General features: G+C 43.5%; 7 protein-coding genes across 7 annotated transcripts; 2 read left to right on the forward strand and 5 right to left on the reverse strand.

Moving 5' to 3' along the window:
* Positions 1 to 1,321: 1,321 nt before the first annotated feature.
* Positions 1,322 to 1,606, reverse strand: LAJ45_07414 (uncharacterized protein; the record flags this gene model as incomplete). Its single annotated transcript, XM_046116972.1, has 2 exons — positions 1,322 to 1,355; positions 1,410 to 1,606. 2 exons carry the CDS (start codon positions 1,604 to 1,606, stop codon positions 1,322 to 1,324), a joined length of 231 nt encoding a protein of 76 aa, XP_045970007.1.
* Positions 1,607 to 3,453: 1,847 nt separating this feature from the next.
* Positions 3,454 to 5,422, forward strand: LAJ45_07415 (uncharacterized protein; the record flags this gene model as incomplete). Its single annotated transcript, XM_046116973.1, has 6 exons — positions 3,454 to 3,564; positions 3,755 to 3,907; positions 3,989 to 4,155; positions 4,276 to 4,950; positions 5,012 to 5,243; positions 5,303 to 5,422. 6 exons carry the CDS (start codon positions 3,454 to 3,456, stop codon positions 5,420 to 5,422), a joined length of 1,458 nt encoding a protein of 485 aa, XP_045970008.1.
* Positions 5,423 to 6,737: 1,315 nt separating this feature from the next.
* On the forward strand, positions 6,738 to 8,234 carry LAJ45_07416 (uncharacterized protein; the record flags this gene model as incomplete). The annotated part of the gene is made up of 6 exons (XM_046116974.1): positions 6,738 to 6,935; positions 6,990 to 7,115; positions 7,193 to 7,617; positions 7,682 to 7,790; positions 7,838 to 7,993; positions 8,076 to 8,234. The coding sequence occupies 6 exons, from the start codon at positions 6,738 to 6,740 to the stop codon at positions 8,232 to 8,234; spliced, it is 1,173 nt and encodes a 390-aa protein (XP_045970009.1).
* A 582-nt stretch (positions 8,235 to 8,816) lies between these two features.
* LAJ45_07417 (uncharacterized protein) lies at positions 8,817 to 9,799 on the reverse strand (the record flags this gene model as incomplete). Its single annotated transcript, XM_046116975.1, has 5 exons — positions 8,817 to 9,020; positions 9,095 to 9,252; positions 9,316 to 9,434; positions 9,497 to 9,630; positions 9,683 to 9,799. 5 exons carry the CDS (start codon positions 9,797 to 9,799, stop codon positions 8,817 to 8,819), a joined length of 732 nt encoding a protein of 243 aa, XP_045970010.1.
* A 783-nt stretch (positions 9,800 to 10,582) lies between these two features.
* LAJ45_07418 (uncharacterized protein) lies at positions 10,583 to 12,762 on the reverse strand (the record flags this gene model as incomplete). Its single annotated transcript, XM_046116976.1, has 7 exons — positions 10,583 to 11,049; positions 11,102 to 11,549; positions 11,597 to 11,884; positions 12,090 to 12,131; positions 12,185 to 12,291; positions 12,457 to 12,474; positions 12,708 to 12,762. 7 exons carry the CDS (start codon positions 12,760 to 12,762, stop codon positions 10,583 to 10,585), a joined length of 1,425 nt encoding a protein of 474 aa, XP_045970011.1.
* Positions 12,763 to 14,551: 1,789 nt separating this feature from the next.
* Positions 14,552 to 16,264, reverse strand: LAJ45_07419 (uncharacterized protein; the record flags this gene model as incomplete). Its single annotated transcript, XM_046116977.1, has 5 exons — positions 14,552 to 14,887; positions 14,943 to 15,718; positions 15,767 to 15,961; positions 16,010 to 16,060; positions 16,114 to 16,264. The coding sequence occupies 5 exons, from the start codon at positions 16,262 to 16,264 to the stop codon at positions 14,552 to 14,554; spliced, it is 1,509 nt and encodes a 502-aa protein (XP_045970012.1).
* A 2,553-nt stretch (positions 16,265 to 18,817) lies between these two features.
* On the reverse strand, positions 18,818 to 19,152 carry LAJ45_07420 (uncharacterized protein; the record flags this gene model as incomplete). Its single annotated transcript, XM_046116978.1, has 2 exons — positions 18,818 to 19,080; positions 19,134 to 19,152. 2 exons carry the CDS (start codon positions 19,150 to 19,152, stop codon positions 18,818 to 18,820), a joined length of 282 nt encoding a protein of 93 aa, XP_045970013.1.
* Between the last annotated feature and the right edge of the window lie 203 nt (positions 19,153 to 19,355).

A 19,355-nucleotide genomic window follows, 5' to 3' on the forward strand; every position in this document is an offset into this window, starting at 1 on the left:
CTATCCACATAAGTAATCACTTCCTTCTGCACGCACTAGCTGTAGAACACTAAATTGGCCAATAGTCCAATCTTTCTAGCCATGTACATACACGAGTACTCTACTCGCCAGAGCACAGTAATGTTATATTTCACTCTGCTTCTGGACACCTTAAAACGCAACTAGAAACTCACCGAGGTGCTAATGTTTGTGCGTCATTTCTCATGTTGTGATACCGTGATCCATGACGATCAAGCGTTGGAACAGCTGACTGATCAGCTGAATCTGCCGATGAAGGTACGTGTTCGTATAGGCTTTCATCCTAGCTGGGTACATGTACCGTACAGTGCTAGCAGTAGGAATCATTTTCTATACTTCCGATACACCCCACGAATCACAATTGTAATATGTGGCAATTATTAACAGTATGGAACGACAAGACCTAGGCACAATACATATACCGTTCATAAGTTGGCACGATGTAAATTTTGGGCTGATGATAATATATATATTCTATGTTTTATGATACATGTATACACGTGTAAATATAAACGTACTAGTAATTTGGCTTAAGGAAAGGCAAAATCAACAACTACATGTATACCCACCTAAAATCCCCTACCAAGATCCCGGAAGAAAGAAAAACATGTACTTCGGAAGATATCAGGGATATTCCCAGGTGATGTATGATATCTGTCTTTGCGGAGCTTTGCCGTTTAGGTACATGTAATTATCCTAGACGGGTTAAATCCGGGATGCTATAGGGTCCTGACTTCATGTCCCCTAGAAGTAAGTATAGCTCTTCTTCACGGAATTTTGAGTTCCAAGAGACGCTTGCGAGACTTATCATGAAGGATTATCATCCTAGATAGAGGGAACAAGACAAGTGCATACAGGTAGTGACTTTAGGTTTGAATAATCTGTAACTCCCACCAAGGCCTGGGTAACGTTGGGTCTGTACTGGCATGCATGCGATTATAAGGATAGGCTTGGCTTTTGCCTAAAGACAATCCGTATAAATTCGTAGGGGTCGTGTGCTGTGGCGAGCTAGCGTCATGAATCAGGTTAGGCCCCTTCCCCTTAAGCCGCTCTTTATCAAAATTGAAGGCTTCTCTTTATCTGGCGCGCTGCTGATAAGGAATCCAGGACCCATGCTTGAGTGATAGATAGTTGATATGCCATTTGTAAGACGTAGGTTCTACAATACAAGTTCGGGCCACTAAGTGCCAAGGTGTTGGTTTCTGTGGCTTTGCTAATCAATAACGCCCTCCCTGATAGGCTAGTAACTGACAAAATACATCCTGATATCATGAATCCTTAGGAGTCGTTAAGAAGTAACGTCCTACATATCAGGTATGTACATGTAGTACATGTATCTATAGGCACATGTGTATAAGTACATGTACTCCAAAGGAACAGTATGAACATACCTTAGACTGTGAATCCATGTCATAATACCCCAACGACTTGGTCCTCCCACGATATTTTCGGTAAGCTCCGGGAACGCGCCTAGAAATAGTCTAACTATGCCTGAAACAGTAGGGGCTAATAGTTCAGACTCCAAGGGGTTTCGTCGCTTGGGTTTGTCGGTGCCACTTATGTTGGATATCACGCAGTAAACATACATGATGTACCGACCTAGCATCTGCTCGATACATGTAGGTATGGTACTACTAGCTACACACTTTATTTTGATTGCTCGATGGATAGTGCCACAAAAGGTTGGCCAATCCAGGCCTGCATCCTTATCTACCCAGCGAGACAAAGAGTACCAACATGAGACCCAAAGTAAATGTTTCCTTTGGTGATTTTAGGCTCTGAACCAACACCGTACCAGAATTCAATCCAAACGATGATAAATATATGTACTTATACAATGTATATATATCTAGACCCACAAGATTTAAGTTTATCTACATAAGCTTTTTGCTTGTACCCGTAATATATTCGTGATACCGTGTGTTCAGATGATTAAGACGGGGACATAGATGTAAAGTTTCCGATCCACTTCCGACAAGCGGCCATGAATAGCTATATCAAGGCCAAGAGCTTACTGTCTGTGCACGCGCAACTCGCGGAGCGGACTTGAGCTGCCTTGATAGGTGTAAAACTATATGTAGGTTCGACACATGAAGAGGATATGTTTCTACATTTTTGATTATTATTCTGGCGATCTGCCGCTTTCATCAACAGCCCGCGGTAATTTCCACACTGTGGATCGGAGCATTCTAGGACAGAGCCCCGTCACGCATGGAAGGGAGGGAAGCAGGTGAAAGGCGGAGAGATAGAGATTCAACTCGGATGTAAGGCGCACAATCAAATTGGCTGGAATGAGTGAGCATGAGGTTTGCGTGTGTGACACTGGGCAAGTTATTATGTAGGCAGACGCACCAGAACAGTACTCTACATAGTAGAGTAGGTACATGTATGGAGCAAACGTAGTAGCGGTATCGCCATATTATGTACGCAAGCATTTGGGACGGAAGGCCGACATGTGTGCACAATTATATATTAATATATAAGCGGCACTATGCAGCGTGTTTGTATACCTAGAGTAGGGTATCATGTAGCGAGAGATAACATGTATGTATAGTAGGCCCAGCGTAGGTACTCTACATCTGTAGGTTTATTAAAGAAGAGTGCATTTTTTTATATTATTGTACATATTGTACATTTTTGGGTTGTTAGGGGGGGATGAGGTAGGATGTCTGGTTACCCCTTGCTCATCGATCACCAAAACTCTCCCCCACTGAGGCGACACACAAATGCGGACGGTAGTGGTGTAGGTACTAGAGCAAGTCGTGCGACACCCACAGCTCAACCCACCCACTCCTAGAACCCTGTTATCCCCGTCGGCCTAAGACTGTACCCCCACAGTCTAGTAGGCTCACTTATCCCTCTTAGCAGCAGCAGCCCCCCCCCCCCCCCAGGTATCGAGATATGGAACAATTGATTTCTGTCAAGAGATATAACAACAGTGTCCCCAAGTAAAGCGCCTACGTTCGGTTTTCTCTTTATTCTCTTCTCTCCTCCCGTCTAACAAGGTAGTGGAAAAAAAAGTCCGAACGTACTTTTTACCTCCTTTCACCAGTGCCTCAATCCTATCTAGATCTGTGTCTGTCATTCTTTACCATTCCAGCTTGTGGCCGGCGCTCTCGACACTTAGAATTCTAGGATACCTCTGAGAGTTACGCAATTTGGGATATTTCTCCAGCTCCTCTCGACCATTCTAATTTAGTTTTTCTTCTTTCTTTCTTTTCTTCTTTCTATTTTGTCATTGCCATTGTCATACATACCAGTCCCACATTTAAACCGCAAAGTAGATAATCCAACTGCAACAACAAAACATCCTTCGACCCTTCTCCGCCCCTCTCCCTTCTATCATTGAGAGATATTCATTCAGCCTCAACTTCACCAACTGCTTTTCCTCGTGTGTACTCACGAGTAGACCGAAGACGTTTCCTCTAGGACACGATGTCTTCAATAGATGTCGATCATCTTAACTATATCCCACTCGTCCCCTATAATGGCTCAGGCCCGACGGGTGGTGATTCGCTTACCGAAGATTTTAACATTTGGTACGAGGTACGAGCGACCGCGCAACGGTTTTCATCACTTCCTTTGTTTTGGTTTTTGTCTGGAAAGAGAAGGGGATCCAACATGAGAGATGAAGATAAAATAAAATCAAGACCTAAAAATGGCGTTCACGGAGAAGGGAAGAGTGACGAGTTTAAATGGGGAATGATTTTTTCTGACATGCGATCGCTTTGAATAGACAGGAGACTATGCCTGGATGCTCACATCCACTGCACTGGTTCTCTTGATGATTCCCGGTGTTGGCTTCTTTTATTCGGGACTCGCGAGAAGAAAGTCTGCCCTTTCACTCATCTGGCTGTCGATGATGTCGACGGCTGTTGTTAGCTTTCAGGTACCTGCCCTGCATCCACCCCTAATGCCAGCCCTACCCGTATGTATTAGCGACATACATGTAATCTAACTATCTTGGCAGTGGTTTTTTTGGGGTTACTCTCTAGCCTTCTCCCACTCAGCGGGAAGCTTCTTGGGAAACCTTGAAAATATCGGGTTTCGAAATGTTCTTGGTCAAACATCTGTAGGCAGTTCGAAAATACCTGACCTTCTCTTTGCATTGTACCAGGGAATGTTCTCATGCATTACGTATGTGGTTTTCTTCCCTTAATTTTTTCTGTTTTCCTTTGGGCAAGCTTGGTATACATACACCACGTATATTCCATTTATTATATAATGGTTTGAACCTTGATTACTGACCTCACCTAGTGTAGCTTTGGCAATCGGAGCAGCGGCAGAGAGGGGTCGCATGCTTCCATGTGTCGTTTTCATGTTCGTCTGGGCTACTTTGGTTTATGATCCTATCGCATGTTGGACATGGAATGCCACAGGATGGTCCTTTAAAATGGGGGGGCTTGACTTTGCCGGAGGCACTCCAGTGCATATCTCTTCCGGTTCTGCGGCGCTGGCTTATTCATTAATGCTCGGAAAGAGACGAGGGCATGGAACTCATGAACTGAATTATCGTCCCCACAATGTTACACACATTGTTCTTGGGACTGTCTTCCTCTGGGTTGGGTGGTTCGGCTTCAATGGTGGATCCGCACTTTCTGCGAATCTAAGGGCTGTTATGGCTTGCGTCGTGACAAACCTTTCAGCCTCTGTTGGAGGAATTACTTGGTGCCTTCTTGATTATCGCCTTGAACAGAAGTGGTCAACCGTTGGTTTCTGTTCAGGAGTAATTGCTGGTCTTGTTGCGATAACTCCAGGTTCCGGTTTTGTTCCCCCATGGGCTGCTGTCATATACGGGGTCGTGGGTGGTGCGGCTTGCAACTACGCCACAAAGCTCAAGTTTGTCATCGGCGTAGACGATGCCCTGGATATTTTTGCGGAGCATGGAGTCGGCGGTATTGTCGGTAACATTATGACTGCCTTCTTTGCAGCGTAAGTCTCCTGTATTATCTAATATAAAAAAAACGATCGATGTATTAACAAGAGATTTTAGCGATTACATTGCGCATTTGGATGGTTACAGTGAAATTGATGGTGGTTGGATCAATCACCACTGGGTCCAACTCGGCTATCAAGTAGCTGACTCCGTTGCTGGATTCGCGTATGCTTTTGGGGGAACTTGCATAATCCTTTTCGTTATGAATTTAATACCCGGCCTGAGCCTTCGAGCAAGTGAAGAGGCTGAAATACTTGGAATCGATGATGCCGAGCTTGGCGAATTTGCCGTATGTACCATTCTTCTGTTATAGATGACGAAAAAGGGAACTAACTGTTTTCAACCTAGTACGATTATGTTGAGCTCACTCGCGAGGTCATTTCTGAGGACGATTCCGCTCCTAAATTCTCTTCGGAAACCGGCACTGCTCTGGGTCACAGTACAGGCGAAACACCAGAGAAGCCTTAATCGTTTCAAAAATGCAATTTAAGATACAAGTTTTGTTCATACCCTGGTCGTAGGTGTAATTTTATTGTTATTCGGTTTTCTTAGGAGGAAATTATTTATTGCTGTGTTTCTACCTCTTTTACTTCTCTCTCTCTCTCTTTTTTTCTTCTCTTTTTTTTTTCTTTTCTTTTCATGGTGGGGCTGTCACTTGAGCGAGGAGTAAGGACGCTGAGGAGGATATCAATTGACTTCGGGGAAAGATAAAGCGAGATATATACATGATATATGTTTCTCGGTAGAATCGAATTTAGAGTCGAGGCTTTTCACCCATCGCTCTTACCAAGTTCGAATGATAAAGGATAATTGACACGAGAAATATCGGATATGACCTTTGATGTAAAATACAATAGCAAAAAAGTCAGTATTTACAATGGCATGCAAACATCGATAGAAAATTTCGCGTTAAACTAGAGTTGTAGGAGTCAAATTGTACTGCTGCCTCTTCTTATCGTTTTGCTTGTATGTTAGCCAATGCAAACACACACCCCAAATTCTTTTTCGATGGAATTATTAATGATCTCACCTCAAGCTCTGAGCAGCCGAAAGAACACATGTGTGGTGAAGTACCACTTGTAGGTACATACATGTATACATGGTACCGGTCTCGATAAACCGACAATCTACGCGCTAATAGCCCGGACAAAAATCGATTTATTGGGCATATATAATCTATTCTAACAGAATAACTTCTCAAGCGAATAAATTGTCAGAATTCTAGAAACCCTGGTCTTGGGAGGCGGCATTACTACATGTAGCAATGCCTGGTCACGTGGGGATACACCTAGAAGGTACTACTCTCACCTAGGCATTATTTAACCTACACGTGACCGAAATTCCAGGCAGTAGAGAATTTATACCCGTAGATCTATATTCTACTCCTTCAATGGAAGCATTCCCGTGGATATTCTGAAGGTGTTCAAACTTGAAGCCTTGAAGATCTTGTATAATGTATGTATGACCTAGATGTAGTTCGGATCATGTGACTCGAACAATACAGTACTTTATCGGCTCGCAGCATGTAACGTCATGTACTCATCTATTCATAGTGTTTCCGAACACGACTAATATTGCATGACATACAAAAGGGAGGATTTGACGCTTTTTAGTAGTAGTTGATCAAACAGGAATGCCAAGACTATCCAACTAAGTAAATGTATGCACCCCAGAGCTCCCGGCAGTGTCCACCTCGTTGGAATACACCAAGTGCATAGCACTTTTTTGAAGTAGATACACAACATAATCCGCCCTCAGACAAATATCACAATTCTTCTTTGCAATGAACAACAGCCTGGTAGAACCGGCGGGCTCGGCCGATCATGTACCAAGTGAAGGCCCATCTTTTCCGATGACGCGTGAGGAGTTTGAGGCAGATCCCCGAGTCGCTTGGTCTAGGATATCAGGGAAATGGTCGTTGGAAGCAGATGATGGCTCAGAGTATGAGTTCGACGAGGCTCTCAAGCGATGGATACCTGTGGTATGTTCATAACTCCTCGTGTCAGTGTGTTGGGACCACTAACTTTCGGTGAAGTTAGACGAATCTCTGGCCGAGCAACAACAGGCAGCATACGCAGTGGCTGGAGTCGACGAGTCTGAACCGGCTGCCCCTGTAAATAAGAAGAGAAAGAAGATCTACACTTCAAATGAGGGGAGTGAGGTATGTACGCGTTAATATTCTTATATCGGAGATATACTAGATCTAGTACTTGGTACTTACGCCAAATTACTGCCCAGGAAGCTTCAAACTCCAAAAAAGCTCGAGGAAGTAAGAAAGGCGACGGAGAACCACCAGCTCGCAAGAACACAGCTATATATATCACCAATCTTCCTCAAGACGTCACAGAGGAGGAGATCAAGGATGTCTTTTCGAAATGCGGTGTAATTGCTGAGGAGATAGATCGAGGAAAACCGCGTATCAAGCTTTACAAGAATGATAAAGGGCAGCCGAAAGGCGACGCGTTGGTTGTATACTTTCGGCCAGAGAGCGTAAAATTGGCAGTTCAAATGCTTGACGATTCAGACTTCCGGTTTGGCGTGGAAGGTACACGCATTAAGGTCCAGCCGGCGGACTTCAGTTACAAAGTGCAGCAAACAGCACCGGTGACAAAGACCATGAAAGATAAGAGAAAGATCATTGCGAAGACCCAAAAACTAAATAAGTTCGATCGCCTGAAAATAAGCTTGCAAAAATAGATACATGAGAAGTTGACTATTGAATAACAGCAAACTAGCGGATTGGGGTGATGATGATCCATCAGCGCTTCAAGAGAAGAGCTCGCGATGGGATAAAGTTGTCATCTTAAAGCATATGTTCACCCTCAAGGAGCTCGAGGTAAGCAACTTGCGTTTTAATCACTGGCTCGTGCTTATCCATTCTAGGAGGATCCAACAATGCTCTTGGATTTAAAAGAAGATATTCGTGAGGAATGCGAAAAACTGGGCGATGTAACGAACGTTGTGCTGTTTGATGGCGAGGAGGATGGTGTGGTGAGTGTACGATTTGCCAATACACAGAGTGCAAAGGCATGCATTGAGGTATGATAATTTGATAACACTCCCATAATCCCCATTTTCACAATGTGGGTGTATTTCCTGTGTTTCTTACAGCTTATCCTAGGTGATGAATGGTCGCTTCTTTGGGGGGCAGAAGGTAGAGGCGTATGCCTTCGATGGCGAGGAGAAGTTTAGGAAAAGCTCAAAGAAGGACGCCGACGATGAAGGCGAAAAAGAACGCTTAGAGAAGTTCGGTGATTGGCTAGAGGAAGCTAAAGAGTAATCGATCGGCCATATGCATAGCATGCATTACATCTTGGTAGAAAACGATCTCTCACGGTTTTCGCTGCGTTGGAATCGAATTTTTGATGAGGAAATACTAGAGAATGGCCGTAGGGCCAATATTTGTCTGGGACTAAACAAACCTGCGGTAGTATATTGTGTTGCATGTCCTGATGCATTTTGTAAATGCAACTTACCTCTAAACTCCTGATGAAACAGGTGATATCACTCAGCGCAGAGTTACAAAGTGGAAATTTACCTCTTGATAAAGGTACCGCCTATATACCTAAGGCTTTGGTTGAAGGATTTTGGCCGAGGAGTGATATTGATGTTTACCGTTCCCTGTATTTGACTAAGTCCCAATTATAAATTATGCGGTACTACTTGCTAGACTAAAACGCTCTACGAATCAAGGGATTTTCTTCTTTTTTCTTTTTTTTTACCAATGTAATTAAGTGATTTTTTAATTTTCCGGGGGTGAGTGAGGTCCTCAAAGTCCCCCAGCGAACGTTGTACCCTAGCATTTTATTCTTGCAAGAGTAAGCGAGGTGCTCCTACAGCAAATATCGACATCAATAAGTGGCTAATCACTATCGATGCCGTTATCAAGTGCTTCGTCCTCCTCATCCTGGCCATTCCTTCCATCAACCTCTTCAGGAGCTTCATCACTTTCTTCGTCCAGGGCTTCAGACTCGGTTTCCTCTGTCTCGTCAATATCGTCCTCTTCTTCATCTCCTATCTCCTCTTCCTCTTCCTCTTCCTCTTCCTCTTCCTCGTCCCCCACCCTCTAACAGGAACAGAATTTGTTATATGTCCAGTGCTCTTTGATTGATTTGTTCCGGAGTCTGTAGTCGCACCTACACGCATCTTCTTGGGCGCTGGGGGGGAGTCATTCCCATTACGTGAGGACTCGGAGGGCGAATGCTTAACAGCACCGGATCCTGATATAGCAACACAGTCCTTGGATTTTGAAGGCTTTTTTGCCGCTACACGCTTCTCGGCAGCAAGTTCATTGAATTCTGCGGAAGTATGGCAGTCAGTTGATTGAAAAGATGGAAAAATTGAAAGGTAAGGAAACTGACTAGCTAGTTCAGCCTCCAAGCGAGGAACAAAGTCATCAAACTCCATCATCTGCATGGCCTCGAGAATATCTTTAGGATTGATCATTTTTCTTCCATGGTTTTTAGCTGTGTCGTTTGCTCTAATTAGAGGTCAGTATGATTGAGATTCAGGCATAAGTTTCAACTAGCAAGGGATTTGTACGTTGCACAAAGGTAGTTGATGAATACAGTGCCGCCTTTAGAAAGAGCAAGGATGGCATCTTTCTGAACACTGGTGTTTTGCGGGAGCACACCTTTGGCAAGGCGAGTTACTATAGATTTTGGAAGAGTATGGTCCTAAAAATTGGGTTGAACTCTTTGATTGTGGGTAGTTGAGATAGGAACTTACATCAATGGACACGCCAGCTTCCTTCGTACTTATACCGCCTGCCCCTAATCCACCACTGACTCCTATAGTATTTCCTCCATCTCTAGCCTCTGTAGTGTTATCAGACTTACGAGGCATTTTGTGGATTTGGCGTTGATGTGTGACGATTTAAGGAAACTGGCTTGCTTAAACTCGTGATGCGAAGGTCAGAAACGTTGACACGTCAAGTCGGACGCGTAGACGTCAAGAGGTTGGCATTTAGGAAATAAAATTAAACGCGACAACACAGCAGGTAATAGGATAACAAATTGCAATGGCTCTCACAAAATACAGATACAAAACCCGTTCTTGATAGGATACTGTACCTACAAGATAGTTCTCTCATGCCTCTCCTAACGAAGCAAATAGTAACTTCTAGGACTAATATGCAACTACGATAATGCCTTAGTGCCAAGCCATATGTGATGGAATCATTTATATGACATTAGAGTGCGTTGGCCAATCCCTGTTTTTCAAATTTTGAGCTCAAATTTTGAGTCCTTGGCGGGATTTTCACACCAAAAACAGTCGCCAAGAACAAAATATTTAGGTTTGGAGGTTGATGGCCAATACACTCTATTATCCCTTATTCTCTTCCTCCGTTTCGGAGGGTGGGAGGACTTGTATACATGTATTACATCCCGTCGATATATCTAAATCAAGATATCTCATGCATACAGATACCAGCAATGCTTGTAATTAACCGAGTGATAAAGGGTGATTGCAGAAGTTTTTTTTTTTTTTGGTTTAATTCAGTGATTGCGGAAGTTGAAATGCCACAGAGGATTGATAAAGCTCTGTAAGATTATGAATGAGCCAGGGGATTAATTTTTTTCTAACGTACATTTACGGCTAAAGATGAGAATGAAAGGCTAAATGGCATCAATGCCAGATGTATCCTCTGCAATTCTTTGCGCCACACTTGCAGGTCCACCTGGAGGGGTCGGCGTCCTCCTTGTCGGTGGTTGAAGGCTTGTCGGCATCCGCGTAAGAAAAGGTCAACTCCTCGTAAGCGCTGACTTTCCTGCCCGTGAAAAGACCAAGATTATAGACCCTTCTCTCAGAAGGATCATTGAGAACCGCATAGGTCTGAAGGTTTGGATCACATGAATGGTTGATGAACCTGGCGATACTGCCGCAGGCCTCACCGTCAATTGTGAACTTTCCCTCGGCCTGGAGCTGGTGATGGTACTCCGGCATCTCCGCAAATTTATCAAGGTCAAAAAGATAAGAGACTCCTTTGGTATCGGCTAGTTCGGCCCGCCTGATGGCTTCCTCGTCCCCAATGACCTCACCAAGGTATAGATCGATGAATGTCCCGCGTGGAAGGGCGACAGGGCAGCGCAATCCTTCGTTTCTCAACATTAGTATCCATATATTAGTATCTCTAAGGAGACCCACCCCATCCTTTGTTCTGAGTACGAAATATCTGTAGCTCAACTTGTCTACCGCGCTCGACAACCCTGTTGCCGCATTCAATTGTGCAAGAACATTTTGGGTTACATTCATAAACCACATTCTGGTTATCAAAGCCAGTTCTGATGACACCGTTTTTATACGCAAATTGTTGTGGGATCAGGTCCTTCACACAGTCACAAACAGTTGGATCAGTGCAGCCAGATGCTGGGCAAGAACACCCGAACAGGAAGTCAGAATCCTTCACAGGAACATCTTCAGAAAGGCGTAATTCCCGTATTAATTCGAAATCGAGCGGTGGAGAGTGTTCGCCGTCGCCGGTAGTATTGACCAATGTGACTCGTGGGCCAGGCAACTGGTCGAGTTTCTCTTGGAACTTTACCGTGTCGGGGTGATCAGGAGTAGATAATTGGATTGAATTGCGCCGTGCAGGCTATCGAGAAGTTAGCTCCGTTCCCCATGTTCCCTAGGTGTACTTACTGTTCTATTCTGTATGATCTCGACCCGGTCACCCTTGGTGATCGCACCTTCAGTCAAACTCTCGATGGAACCGCGGCCGTCGTCGAGTTCGGCTTTGATCTTTTTGAGAGCCTTTTGGACGCCCGGAATGGACAAGCTACGCTTGAGATTTTTTTTCCCGGATAAAATTCTTTCTTGTGGATTTTTACTATGCGTGCGCCATTCCCTGAGAATCTTATCACAACCAGTCAGGTTGATTCTCGGTTCCCAAGTTGTTGTGTCGTAACCTTTCCACTCGATCTCGTAATACTGTAAGTCGGTTAGACACCTACTGTCCGGCATAGAGTATCGCGCGGCCAGTTTGAAGCCGCTCAAAGAACTATGGCGAGTGATCTGGCAGCCAGCGAGAGCTCACGTTTCTGCAGTATTCAGATCAATTGCCCCTTTTGTCTGAGCGGCTTCAGTCCGGCAGCGCGAGTAGGGATTCTCGATGAGAACGCAGACTTGTACTTACAACTTGAGATTTGCAGGTCTTTTCAGAGACAACTCTAACAACCTAAAGGAGAGTGAGTTAACCAAAGCACGGGAAGCTAATGTCGGGTTACCCACCTCAAATTCCCTTTCTATATTGAAACAAAGCTCTTTTGAGCGGGTTGTAGCAGCACTTGAAGAAATTTTTTTGCCAATGGGCTTTGATTTATTACCAGCCATTATCACTGTAACCAATATGAAAGTCAGTATGGATTTCTGTAAAAGTAATACTGTAGTTAGAAAACAAATATTATGCTCCAATGCTATATTGAGTGGGTTGAAGTATAGGGGGTGATGTATTTTTTATTATTCATCAATTAGCAAGGAGTGAAATAAAAGAACAATGTTACCAAAATAAAAATCTGCAACTGTTTTTTTGATTTTTGTTTTGTTCACTTTATTGAAGGGAAAATTGTTGTAAATTGTTGTAAGTGGTTGATAATTGAGATTGTTGAAAAGAATATTCAATATTGTTTAAGTTAGAAAGAGAAAAGGAAGCATATAAGAGTCAAATTTGACTATTTAAATACAAATTTCAATGCATATTATTTAAGTAGGGTAACACTACTATTGATTACTAATATGAAGTTCTGTCTAGTACTAAGTAGGCTAGTTTCAATAACGCTGTTTTTCTTTTCGAATTGAATTGTATACATTTTACTTATATTAATTTTTCTATTTGAAGCTAAATTTTATTTAGAAAAAATATTGTGATAATACATGTATATTATCGCTGGATATGAGTGTTCAATAAATTTTTTATTTTTTTATATATATATACATAGAATTATATTCTATTTTTTTCTGTTTCAAGTTGATGTAAAATATAATATCAAATAATAATAAAGAATTTCAAATATATATTTGTTTAGAAGAAACATTATTATGTCATATTTATATCAAAGATCAAAAACTAAAAAAGTATAGCTTTAAAATATTGTTTTTGTTTTTAATTTTTGTTTCTAACAGTACTACTAAGTCAAAGCCTGTTTATCTCTCAATAATATATATGTGGGTCTATTATTAACTGTTGTAATTACATATTGGATTTTCCCTACCCGCACTTGACAAGTGGTCCCGGGCTAAGTCCGGCAGAAATCGTGACTAACACATATGTATGTAATCTCTTTGTTGTGGCAGAAGTCTCGGTGCAAGCCTCGGACTATGGATTAACTGAAGATGTAGAGTATAATACTTCCTCAAGTGAACCGGTTTCACTGACGTTCAGACTACATTTCGGGTTGTACCCACCCCTATAGTCCCAGTCTACCACGCTCGTTTTGGCTAATTTTACATGCTTTGAACCTTGGGCATGAACGAAGAGATCTTTGTTCGTGTTCAGTTTTCGCAGTAATCATATAAAAACTTGGCTACGGGGGGCAATTGGTGAGGCGAGAAAAGGGAAAGAGGAGGTCACAAACTGTGACATGCGGTCGGAAATAGTTAACGGAGTGAGAGTTAGGCTACCGGGGGCAAAAGACTTCGAATTAAGCAAAGTCTATTACTAGGTGTAGATGTCTGAAGAGATAGAGATAAGTGCCTAAGAGAGTACAAACCTGGCTTCGGCCGGCTGAAGCAAGGGAATCGCACATCGCAGATCCATATAATTTCTCTACTATGTAACATGGTTGGACCTCATACGCAGGTAGATGAACTAATGTATTTCCCAATACCACGAGGGGGTTAAATCCACTCATTCTTACAGGATTGGTAGTATCGGTTCCTGTTGAAGGACGCCCTTCCCAACGAGGTCCCGATATCCTTTTGACGGTAGTAGTACGGAACGTAAATTGAGGAAAGATTGTGCAATACGTGTACCCCTTCGTGCGTTGCTACAAAAGTCAAGAGTTAATTGAATCACTAAGACTACAAACACCATCCAGGGCAACGCTAAGAACAGACGAAAAGTTGTGGGGACGCATTTTGTGGTTCTATTGTCTTGCAGGGGAACTGAACGGGGAGGTTGATGGTTTCGAAGTTAAAAGTGCTCGCTATAAGTAGCGACCGGAAGGAATTCAGAATCACGGGAATACCTTTGACTACAGGAAGGGTTATGTATTCTATGTAATAGGATTACGTGCTCTCGAGGGGGATAGAATTTCCGTCGGAACTGTGGCCTCCTAATCGGAAGGCATTCGTGGGATCCGGTTGAACACTGTCATATTCCAGCCAACTGTTTCTAATGGCTTTCTGGGATCTTTACGTTGTTGATGTATCCGGGATACAATCTAAACTTCATGTTGCTTTTGTATTTACGGCTCCTATGGAAAGACGGTGGTGGGAGCTGATGGTAATAAGCGTAGGTTCTTGAGAATGGATGGTGTCTCAGATTATGGCACAGTTTTGACTTGCATTGAAAAACCTCTTCGATAAAAACCTAAAGAAACTAATGTCCCAAAACTTCCCAGTTTATGTATAATAGAGCGCCCATACTAGGCCAAATTGTTAAACTCCAGGAGCTTCATAACCATCTCCCTTTGCTAGAACTGTCCCAAGACCTTGGTGAACTTCAACTTGTAGTGGGGCAAAATCCACGCGCTCGCCATCAATACTGACATACTCTTCTGCCACACCTTCGCGTTTATGTGGCGTTATACGGTATGCAACAACTTTCTTATAGTTAACTTGGTCCAGATTAAAATGGTGTCCTTTTTCGACAGCAAGGAGAACTTTTGTAGCGGATAGACGGGAGAGTGTCCCGGGGATTGTTATAACGTCTAGAAAACCGTCACGGGGACAGGACGCCGGGAAAAAATTGGCACCGGCGGACATCCAGGCCATCTATGAGTATGGATGTCAGCTTTGGACGAAATTTCTGGATTAGGAGCTAACTTGCATTGCCTGCATAGAAAATTCCCATCTCTGCATGGTGTACTGTTTCCCAATCCCCTGGTAATGGGTCGTTTACGGTCCCGTACTTCAATCCTGGGAACTGACCCCCATTATCAATATTTTGCTTGATTATACCTTTATCGCCTTCATAGGTGCGGTAATGATCACGGATAGAATCTTTATCTTCAATCGCCGTTTTAATCGATATATCGCATGGATATATAGTTTGTCTGGATATGCGTTGTAGCAGACCGACGGTAAACCTTGCATCACCCATCCAGCGGAGATGTTCAGTTCCAAGGTCAACTTCGGCAATCATTCCGACAGACTGGGAGAGGAATGATATCAGCCGGTTATTTCCTTGGGTTATAGAAAGGAGATCAATAGATCTCCTTTTGCCCTTGATAATTGCAACGGTTGCCAAACTCGCGCTTCCAGTACCAGTGAGATTCCAGCACATTGCATTTCCAGAGCCCCCGGGTAGCTGGCAAACAGCAATCTTATTCAGAGCTCGCGTTGCGTCGTTCCTTTTTGCGAAACCATTGAATACTTCGTGTGGGACCCCGTCGCCGGAACAACATATAATTCCATCAAATAAATCAATGTCCAAATTCTCTGCAATGTCTACTGCATGTTTATAATGAGTGGTATGTTCAATATCGAGTTTGCAACGTGCAGCTTCAAGCAAAGCCTTTGATTGCTTATCGAATATATTTACTGCCTGTCCGGAGCCACCGAAGGGGTTGATGATGACTTTGAAACGCTTCAGTGCAAGGGAATCTAGCATACATCAGTAAGAAAGAGTGATAAGCGTGTTGTGGGTCAAACCCTCGTATGCTCTATCGAGAAGATATATCACCCATTTTTCAACCGATTCGAGGGCGGTGAGTTGAAATGGGTATGTTAGGCTAGTAGGCCGGACTGAAGAGTTTGATGTTGATTCGGCAAAATTAAGCGTTATGGCTGTCACACCAACATCTGCCCATAGGATATTATACAGCGCGATAGTACGTTTACGGTTAACTACCACCGTGTCAGTAGGTACTTCAGTAATAAGGGGTGATTGCAAACCAGTAGGCCATGCACTGCAGCATGAGCGGGATGATTTTTTGATGTTTTCATCTGAACCGTTGATGTCAGTTTCTAAGTGTGGAACGAGCGCGTACCATGCTTACCAAGGATAATTAAAGATTCCTCGGTTACTGTAAGAGATAATAACTTGCCGAGGGTTATTGTTTTGCCAAGGGGAAATTCCGAGTCTGGAACTACACTACTACTGGGAGATGTGGATCTTGGGGCAGCTGGCATCAATGGACTTGAAGACATGAGTGATTCCTGAGGATGATGGAGGTTGGGAAGAGCTATGTCGTGGCTCTGATTAAAGAGCTATGGAAAAAAAGCAACTAAAGAAGAGCTAACCGTAATGAGATCCTTCTATAAAGTACCTACATGTACATGTATGTACACTCACACACACGGGATGAAGGCGGATCCTGTCTAACGGCGGTCAGGTATTTGAGGCCAATAACAGAGTTAGGATATGGACGCCAAGGGCAAATTACTGCAAACAGAACCATCAGACAGGACCCGCCGTCAACAGGTGAGCAACTGTACCTGTGTAGGCTATGCCGTGGGGCGTTGGGACCTGCAGCTGCTAACGCCTTGGGGGCGCGTGAAGGTCAGCATACCGGCTACCAGAAACACCTGTGCTGGATAGACAAAGTTCGAGGAACCAACAGCAACTGAAGACAAAGAATACAGGAACATAAGATTAATATTCTAGTGAACTCACAGGCTCGAAATGAAGATGTGGTATGTGGTGGTGGATATATGGTGGTGGCTGGGGTGCAAGGCTGGGTGGGCGTTGTTTTGCGGAGAAGTAATTTGCCATGAACCAATAACGAGTGATGTACCGTGATCCCGGGGACAGAACTTACGGATTTGCTGATCCTAAAGGTTAAAACACTGTTACAGATATCACTGAAGGTTATTTCCAAGTTACACAAATGCGGGGAGTCCAAATTTTGGATCGATTTGGCTCTGAGGTAAACAAACAACCAATTGCAGCTTGAAGTATTAGTATCAGAATTAAATATGTCTGATGATAATCAGAGGAAAAATATATCGTTGGCGTGAATTTTATACTATTTACACATGTAGTATCTGTAATGGGGGTTTCGACTAGAGAAGAATAGATTAAAGTAGAATAGAGGTGGCCGTGCAAGATAGAAATCAGGTTGCATGTTATTCAAGGATACTATTTCTAGAACCGTGACTCAATAATCTTTAAAGGCTTTGCTACAAATTAATACTCAAGATAACTTCTGATAAAGATAGATGATTGAGAATCAAGACAGTCAGATAGTAGGAAAGGTTATGAGTACTTATACTCCAAAGGACTCTATTCTCTGTTCTTACTTTCTTATTAAGTTCCTGTTATGCCTTCATCAAGAAAAAAATGGGTTACGTCAAAACGAAATCGGGCATCCAGATATATAAATTCGTCTTTTCCCTGTAGAACCTAGTTTTTTCAAGTTGGTCAAACAAACCCGCCTTATACCCCACCCATTTTTGCTCATCAGCAAAAAAACGAGTTTTGGCAAAACGAATTCGGACGCCGAGATGTCCAAATTTGTCTTTTGTCCACAGAACCTCCTCTTTTGGTTAAATGATCCAGTCTGATATCCCCACAGTTTTTGCCCCTTATCTTTTGACTACAAAACATGCCCGTTTGACAGCTCTAATTAAGAAACACGTCGATGGATTCAGACAGATTATTTTTTAATTATTTCATCCTATGCTCGTTTTATTGCCAAATGTCCTCGTTTTTACGACCTTTCAAAATTGAATCTTTTGTCAGAAATCTATGTCCATTCTGTCTAAATATACACTCCCACTAATGAGACCATCAGAAATTTTAGTCTGACAATTATTCTCTCTAAATACACATACTGCTAACGACAACCATCAAAAATCAAAGCCTAAGTACACATTGCGAAATACACACTGCTACTAATGAATCCCATCAGAAATCTCCACTGCTTGTCACGGCTAAAGACCCAAGTTCCTCGCCGATTTTGATGTAATGCCTCATTTTCTAAATTGATTATAAATTGGCACTTGCCTATCTATATAAAATCTATACACGACTGACTTCAGTCAAGTGCCCAACCTTATTTCAGTAAATTAAATTGTATATCGATAGATCGATAGTACTATTGATAAACCACTGGCACATCAGGAAACCTGTAGCCTTCGCCAGACGCCCGGGGCGCTCAGGGCGCTCAGGGCGCTCGGTAGGTAAACTACCTCTCCAGAGATACCGGCAGTGCTCCTGGCGAGGTCTGGCGCACATTATTCCGCCCCAGCGCACACTAGTCCGCACAACGGGCCCCGACACTAAATAATAGCGCCCGGTGTAACTAGGACGTCACTCTACCCGCCAGAGAACGCCAGTTGCACGGTTGGATATCCTGACTGCTCCTGGAGCACTCTTCACTGCTCCAGCGGGCTCTGGGGATAGAATGATTGCCCTGACTCCCCCTGACGTTGCCGGATGGGGTGCTTTGAAATCTGGCTGATGCCCGACGTACCGATTCCTACATGTCGGCGCCCCGTTCTCTCTAGGCATACACCTCTCCGCCGTTCCGGCCTCTGGTATTCACAATTCCCCCATGAGATTACAAAAACATCACTCGCACGACGATCTCTACTGTCTCCAGAGCACTCGCGACTGCACTTTGAGAATTGGTGTATTCAACACCGTGATCCTCCGCCTAATACTAAATACAATACGCCATTTAACACCCTAACTAACCCTAATACAATATACGAATCAGAAGAAATCCCCCACTATCTTCCTTAGCACTCGTGATTGTTCTACACATCCTCCTCCCCCCCCCCTTCGTAATCCCCCGCTACAGGTAATTCCGGCTCTTCTTCTTCCTCCTCCCCCTCCTCTTCGGTGTCAATGCCGCGAAGTCGGGCATTAATCACTTCGTCCTGGGCACTGTCGGAATCAACCCGACCTCCTGGAGCACTCGTGGGTGTTCTCCGAGCATCTCGGAATGCGGCAAGATCCGCAGCCAGAGCCTCATCATCCTCGCTAAAACCCTCCTTCAGTATAATCTCAATCGTTACCCCTTTTTTATCTCGTATCTATTAGGGTTAGCATTTAGAATACCACTCGCATTACCGGCATCTAGAAGTATCATACCTTTTCTCGAAGGTTATCTTTGATTACTTCCAAGGTTGCCTCCTGGTTCTGTTTATGTAACGGGTGTCTATGGACGTAGGGGCTATGATGCCAAGGAATACAACCGAGGCAAAGATGTAGCAATAGGTATACGAGACTATGGACTATGGAGTGGCTCTGCCTAGTATGACTACTAGTTGAGCCCTATGACGAGACGTAGAA

The sequence above is a fragment of the Morchella importuna genome (assembly GCF_003444635.1).
Source record: "Morchella importuna strain M04M26 chromosome Unknown Morimp01GS023, whole genome shotgun sequence".
Lineage (NCBI taxonomy): Eukaryota > Fungi > Ascomycota > Pezizomycetes > Pezizales > Morchellaceae > Morchella > Morchella importuna.